Source organism: Elaeis guineensis, chromosome 5, assembly GCF_000442705.2.
Source record: "Elaeis guineensis isolate ETL-2024a chromosome 5, EG11, whole genome shotgun sequence".
Taxonomy (NCBI): Eukaryota; Viridiplantae; Streptophyta; class Magnoliopsida; order Arecales; family Arecaceae; genus Elaeis; species Elaeis guineensis.
The window spans coordinates 16,203,735-16,211,783 of NC_025997.2; the positions used below are offsets into that span (position 1 = coordinate 16,203,735).

An 8,049-nucleotide genomic window follows, 5' to 3' on the forward strand; every position below is an offset into this window, starting at 1 on the left:
GAGAATGTAACAGATTAGCATCAGATTGATGAACAATTCTAAGATTGCCAAACTATAATAACAATTTTTTTATTTTGTGTCAAATTTTGGTATATAAAGTAGCGGTTTGGAAAGAAGCAAGTAAAAGTATATCTTAATTTTTGCTGAAAGATGAAAGAAGATGATAAGGAGAAAGTAAAACAGGTGAATGATGCTGAAAAAAATAAATGAAAAAAAAGGTGTATATATAGTTATCAGAAGGAGTTCTAAATAGGATTAATTGACATTATAATCAATGCTTATCATGAATCATTGAGTTATAAAGTTTTGAAAAGGTGATCACATAATTTGAAGACAAGGTAGTTGTTTTTGGTTGCAGTTGTAGTTACATGACTGGAGAAGCAAATCTGGTTATATAGATTTAAATCCACCTTTTAGGACTAGTTCGTATGAACGTAGATCCAACTTTCCAACTAAACTGTATGCGTATGTATATTGTCATAGAAAAATGACTTTAGTTTCTGTAGTTCTGGTTGACTTCGCTTGTCTCAAACAAAGTTCCATATTGGACTTGTTTGGATGTTGAGGATCATGTACGCTTGCTTCAAAAAGATTTGGCAACTATGCAAATTAATATTAACTTCACCAAAGCAGGAAGTGTACAACAACGTCTTGCTAATTTAAGAGGTGCAAGCAACAAGAATTAAGGGTTTAGCCTCTAATAGACCAGGCTGTTGGGCTCCTTATAAGGTACTTATGTTTCCTCTACAGAGTTACAATGAATGGTGCAGAACTCTACCTTTTCTAATCATATGGCCTTCCAAACAACTTAGTTCAAGCTCATTCTCACCTTATCCCATCATGTCTAGAAGTTGATCGTGCATACAAGTCAAGTTCCTCTTGGATAAGTTGCCAAAAAAAATCAACTGAATACTTGCTACCTAGAGACCCTTTTGAGCAACCTTTTAGTGTGGGAGCTCAGTTCGATCTTATCATCCTTGATCCTTTGACGAAGTGAAGGGTCTCTCCTGCGAGCCAGAGAATAAGTTCGGAGCAGTGATTCATATGCTCTGGTATCAAGACAGTTGAGTACCTTCAAACTCTTGCTGAACCTCTCTGCACCCTCCACATCCTTTGCTTCCTCTAGACATTTCAAGAAGGTGCTAACTTTCTCTTGACTTAACTTCCACTCATCCTGTTTCACCATTGAAACTGCATTCTCCAACCATTTTAGAGCCAACTCCATATTGTGGTTCTTCAAGTAGCAATCTAAGAACAACTCGCACGTCCTTCGGTCAAATCCTGCACCCTTCTCTGAAGTCCTTGCCCAAAGTGCTTCAGCTTCTTTAACCATGCCCTTCCTCAAGTAAGCTCCTAGCATCAAATTTGTCAATTTTAGGTCATAGGTTACATAAAATGACTCCCACTCCTCGTAGCATTGTGTCAAGCTATCAATATCATCCAGTTTATTCAGCGCCTGAAGCATGGTGAGAAAGCTCATGTTGGTGGGCTTCGGAAAGGTGGTTTTCAGAGACTTCCAGATCCTATTGACCTCTACTAAATTGCCAGTCCCTGCATACAAGCTTATTAGAAAATGAAAAGGCTCCCGGTCATGGCTGTCTACAAGTTCCTCCAGCTGCTTGAGAGCAGACTCCGCTTTCGTAACAAGGCCAGCTGAACTATAAATGGCAGCCAGGGTACTGTATGCGGACCAGTTTAGTGTAACTTCACCTTCCTCTTCCATTTCCTTTATAACTCCTTCAACAGAGTCTATGTCACCAAGTGAAGCATAGCTGTTCATCAGGATGCAGCACGTAAGATTATCTGGGGCAATATTTTTTTCCTTCATCTCTTGTACCTGGGCAGGGACCTTTTCGGGCTGGCCTAACTTCATGTAAAGAGACATTAGGTTGTTGTGGACCAGAGTACTGGAAGCTATATTCATTTCATTCATCTTCTCATAGAGAGCATTGGCTTTGTCTGCCATTTTCTCTGAACAGTAACAGTTTAAGAGGGCTCCATAAGTTCGCTCATTCTTGGCAGGTTCTGGGAGCTTGAAGAAGTACTCCTCTGCTGATTCGATGCCCCTGACTTTTGCTATGAGATCCAAGCGTATTGCATGGTTGGTGTAGGACATGTTCATTCCTCTCGTGTTAACCATCCAATCCATCAGCTGTTAAGAAATTGATGTGTCAAGATGGCTATTGAAGGAGGGTATAAGAGAAATATTTGCAGAAGTATATGGATTTATTTGTTGATTGTTTCTATTGGATAAAGACTATCATTTTTCCTTATCTCTTCTACGGTTTGCTTTTTTTCCCTCTGTTAACTCACAAAGATGATTCAGAACATAGTTCAAAGAGGGAAAAGAGACTAGAAAAGAACATACAACAAAAATGTTCTACCAAAATTAGGGGTGGCAATTTTAGCTGGCCTATAAAGTACCTGACCCGACCCAACCCGTTTAAACTTGGGGCCGGGTATGGGTTTTAGATATAATACCCAAAGCGAGTTCCGATCGGGAATAGGTAATGGTATGCCTCGCCTCGAATCCGACCTGATATAATGCAACCTTTATTCACCGCCCTCCCCCTCGTTCAATCACAGCCCCGTTCGCATTAGTCATCCTTCCCCCCCTTCCTTAAAAATTTGTTATTGTTGAAACTCAGAAAACATATACATTTTGTGAAGATCACAATAGTAGATTATTTTATTTATTTTGTTTCCAAGCCCTTGATTAATTTGATTTATGTATGAACTGTTTCTTATTAGAATATATCATAGTGATTGATGTTCACTAGGATTCTTTCTATTTGAATCAAAAACTGAGTCATAAGTGAATAGGCTACAAGCTTCTCTCATTTATATAGCAGTTGTAATCTCGTTAATTATAGCTATAAGCGACAACTTTCCAACCCAACATGACCCAACTTGCCACAACCCATCCCATCTACTTTACCCGGCATGATGTAATGGGGTGAGTACCCTGGGTTTTTAATTGCAGGATGAGGATGGGTATTGGCCGACCGGCCCTATGCACGATCGAGTGCCATCACTAACAAAAAAAAAAAAAACATTCCAAATTATTAATAAAGATACAGCTTTCCATCAAATTACTGTATGACTCTACATAAACTGATTCAATATGAGTATATGTACATGGTAGATTAAGATTGCCCTGCCAAAAAGACCAGTTCCACAACCACTTCTTGTCATTGTAGTGGTTTCCAAAGTCATATCATAATAGTTACTTTCATAGAGAGAGCAGATGGGGGATAATGCATACCAAATATTTGCCTAAATATTTTCCAACACATCCAGAGATTTATTCAATGTGTAAATAAAGATTTATAGCAACAAAATGTAATTTGCAATAGTCTAGAGACAACGAAGTGATTCAAAGCAATATCTGGAACAAAAGCCATTAAAAACATAAGATGACTCTATCAAAACAGATTTAGAAAAGTTATAGAAATAAAGGTGTATTACATATATGGACATAGATATGCATGCAACCGTAGGTAAAAAAAATATTCTTATATAGGCAACTAGTAGACTGGTATTTTTATGTAGGCATATACTCATTCGTTTATATGTCTACATGGATGAGTTAAGTTACTTCAGTGGATTGGCTAGAAGGGTGTCATATTCTAGTTTTTTGCTTCTAAGAAGCAATAGAGGATACATTGAACCGAAGGTAAAGGTTTAAAAAGTGCTCCATATGACATACAATTTTCACTATTACACCTAATTGCAAATAGTAGACTGATATTTTAATGTTGGCAAATACTCATTCATTTATATATATACATGGATGAGTTAAGTTACTTTAGTGGATTGGCTAGAAGGGTGTCATAATCTACTTTTTTGCTTCTAAGAAACAATAGAGGATACATTGAATCAAAGGTTAAGGTTTCAAAGTTGCTCGATATGACATACAACTTTCACCATCACACCTAACTGATAGATCCTTTGGAATTAAAAAGGGAGATTTTTTTGATCTTTACCAGTGTGCTAATTTCTTGATTTTTTTTCCTATTAATAACAGAAAAAAGTTGCATAAACAATCTAAGCAATTATTTCTGGCATATAAATTAACGAGTGGGATGTCTATGTGTCTTTCTTGGCTTTTGTATGTACCATTTCATTGTTTTCTTCCTAATATGATTTTGCATTTTCAAGTTTTCTCCTATTATGTAGGTCCCACAAACAGTCCCAATTTAGCCCCCTCTTAGAAAACAATGTATGTCTGCTTTCCAAAACCTATGATATTTAAACTATGGTTCTTCATTCTGTCACTTCTAGCTTTAACAAATTCATTATCACATTGCATCAATGTTACTAAAAGTGTCTTCTATTTTTTCTTGAGCCTATGCAAACTTTTATGCCTCTTCTTACCATGAAGATCTCAATTGAACATGCCCATAAAACCTGGATCAGCATTCATCATGTAATCTTTAATTGGTACGACATCATAACCTCAATATTCCCGTGTTGGCCATGTACCTAGACCCTAATTAATGGCCAGCATTCTAATACATATAAAGTAATTAGGGCCTTAAAGTTGTGTTGGCAAATTTTCCTCATTATTCAATGGCCAAATACAGTGACTACATAACACCATAAAAGCAGATTCTTAGAAACTAAAGGCAAACAACTGAAGTTAAAACAAAATTGTATAGTACCAGCAAATAAACTAATAAGCCTCTCGTAATGGGGAACAGTGCTATGAGTTAGCAGCCCTCAAACACTGGTGTAGTTTGAAAAGTAAGACCTGCTAATATGAAATGTCTTATGTAGGTTATTCAAATACAACTATGACCCATCTATGGTTGTATACAATATTTTTGGTCATGTAAGGATTCTGGATACATTAAAATCTGTATAACAGCAAATATGACACCGAGTTAAGTAAAGAAATTTCAGAAATGGAAGAACGAGTGCATAGAAAAGAAGATAAAAAGATCAGTTCAATTTTCATGTGGGGTAGCACATATATAAAGGAAATGAAAATGTCATGATGCCAACAGATAGCTTATAACATAATCAAGAAATCTCATGATGCCAACAGATAGTTTATAATATAATCAAGAAATCTACAAGTATGAAGCCCATTATTCTGACAAGTTGTTTATCTGATCTGCAATTCTTCAGATAATTTCATGATTTCATTCATTTCTAAAAAATAGATTTGGTCTCAAATTTTCATCATATAACCAAAAACATGTTTAGATTGCAACAATTTTGCTAATTAATATCATCAGTCTCATTGTCCCTATCATTAAGGTCGTCTTTGTAAAAGCGGTGTTTCACCACTAAATTTTAATATATTCTCTTTTCTTTTCCTCTTTTTAATCAATTGTTAAGCACAGGCTGACATTTTCTTTATCTTAATAACCTTAACCAACCATCCGCATCCCAATTATAAGAAGCCAGCATCATCAATCCTTCTTCTTTATTGATTCCAATAAAGGACCACAACCTCAGCCACTAGCAACTTCTCCATAGACTTTTTACAAAATTTATCCATGTTAACTGGTCATCTCCTTCCAATTCCAATGAAACCACCACCATTTCTTGTAGGAAAACATCAATACTCGATCAGTGAAACCCAATAAAGACAGGATATAACTTTTTAGTCATACCTGAAGTCGAACAGGGCTCGGGCATACAGTCCCATCAACAAAGATTGAAACTTTGATTCAATTGAAGAAAGATAGAAGCATTTCGGTAAAGAAGAGGTAAAATAAGAATGGAGAGAAAGGGAGGTGACCTCAAGGGCGTGGTTGTAGCGTCGGTACTTGCGGAGCTCCTTAACGTACTTCATGAGCTCGACCCCCTCGCCGGCCTCCCCTCCCTCACCCACTTGTTTAGGGTCTTCGTTACGCTTCCTTCCGGCGCTCCGCCCAGCGCCGAGAGCCGACGGTAGAGGGGCTTCCATTCCTTCGTCCCTCCTTTGTCCCCCGCCAACGCCGACGACAACGACGAGGGGTTCTCTCCGGCCGCCAGCGACGCAGTGGACAGCCTTCTGGCCACCGCTATCACCAGAGATAGTGGCCGGATTGGGTTCTTCGCCATGGGCTCCTCCGATTTTGGTTGGAGAAACAGCGGGAGGTTTTGAGGGCGATCCCGAAGACGGCTGCGAAGAGAGGGTTTTTGTGGAGAACCAATCCTAGCGTACCTCTTTAAAAGTAAAGTCGGCATGTATTGCCGTCTTCAGTTTGAAAATTGCTTTGAAAAGACTTGTTTGTTAGATGTTTCCAAAACATTGTTGTTGTTCGTTCTTTCTTTCTTTTTTTTTTTCCCCTTCTCTTCTCGGTGAAAATAAGGATTGCCGTGCAAGTCTAATATATACACATCCCATAAAATTAAAAAAATAAAATATCATAAAATCCAGTAGAGACTGCCACCATCTCCATTTACAACACATCATCCAAATGATGAGTTATGTGAGGGGTAATTCAATTCGCGGTTCTGATAGACGTGTCTGGTTTAAAAAAAGGTGCACTCCTACATCATCCTTTGAATATTACTGATTAAGAGATGATGGTGTGCAGTCTTCAAACTGCCATTGGAGCCATCCCACTATTATGATAGAGTTGTCCTTGATGATAAGATGATCTATCTGCAGCATTGTAAAGATGTGAGCTGATCTAGTTGGATTTGATTGCTATACTTTGAAGTTGTGGTTGCACTCTTTTTAGATTCTGCAAAACTTTAGTTTCATTATTGTCTTGCAATTGGTAGGTCTGTTCATTGTCACATTTAATTTAGGAGAAAAGCTTTGCCTATCATGATCATAATCGGATGCCACTTTAAATTTCTCGGAATTTTAAAACTAAATATTTGAAATTGATCTTCCAGGGGGCGTTGTTGAGCTTAATTTTTATTAAAAGTATATAACATTTGAGAAGAATGAAAGGGCATCGTAATGCTCTAGACCTGTTATTTGGCAATAGGGATTGTTAAAGATGCTTTTCATCAGAAAGGGACACTAACAGAAACTTTAGTCATCATCTCTTATTGAACATAATCTAGCCAAAAGAAGATCATAAAAAGCATACTTATTGGTTTTTGTCCCCTTGTTTTACTTGTGATGTTATTTTGTTCAGCTATATAGGTCTAATAAATTTTCTTCAACTGTTCTAGATATTGCAAAAAGATGTTATATATCCATTAATGTTTGCAATAGAAGAAATGAGTTGCTATATAATATATAACAGCAGCCACTATTTCTTGTTAATTTCCTAACCTTATTCTCTGGGTTCTTTCCTTGTTCTCTGTGATGTTTCTCTTTGCTATGCCATTGCACACTCTTGTTGGTAAATTGAGGTCATGTCACTATTTCTCTTTTGCCTTACCTCTGAAAATAAATATCCTTACAACATGTTCATGTGTTAAAAGCTTCAGGAGGTTGGATGGGATTCTGAGAAGCCTGGATATGCTGGACTGGCTGTAGTTGCCAAAAATCGTCTTACGATGAATCTTATGATGAAGGGTAAAAGCAATTGGAGGCTAAGCAACCAGTGGTATTTCAAAAAACTTCTCTTATCTTCCATATGCATGCATATATATGTGTATATGCACACACACATGTTCTTGTAACATGCATCCATCCATCCATCAATCTATCATACCATAAGCACATTTATATCGGTCTATATGCATGACCATAAGCATTTATGTGGATGTGAAAACTTGAAAAATGAGAAGGAATAATTTTTTTTTTATTCACCTTAATTTTGGAATCAGTGGGTACAATCAATATATAGAGTACAATGGAGCTAGAAATTAGGAGACTAATTAGCTTTAAATTAGGAAAAAATATATCCGCTCTAAATCAAGAAACTAAAATATATCACAACTGTACAATCTCTAAATCTATAGAGATTTATGGAGAGAAAATCTTAATACTCCCCCTCAAGTTGGTGCACGGATATCATGCATGCCCAACTTGCCAAGACATTTTGAGAATACTTGATTTGAGACTGCTTTAGTAAGGATATCAGCCAATTGATCCTCAGATTGAATCTTAGGCAACTCCATAACTTTTCCATCTAACTTCTCCTT

General features: G+C 37.0%; 1 protein-coding gene across 1 annotated transcript; it reads right to left on the minus strand.

Annotated features, from left to right (window-relative positions):
- Positions 1 to 592: 592 nt before the first annotated feature.
- Positions 593 to 6,210, minus strand: LOC105045017 (pentatricopeptide repeat-containing protein At4g01990, mitochondrial). The gene is given in 3 exon segments (XM_010923170.4): positions 593 to 2,152; positions 5,753 to 5,814; positions 5,817 to 6,210. Coding segments are annotated over 3 exon segments (1,665 nt in total). The 5' UTR covers positions 6,184 to 6,210; the 3' UTR covers positions 593 to 916.
- Between the last annotated feature and the right edge of the window lie 1,839 nt (positions 6,211 to 8,049).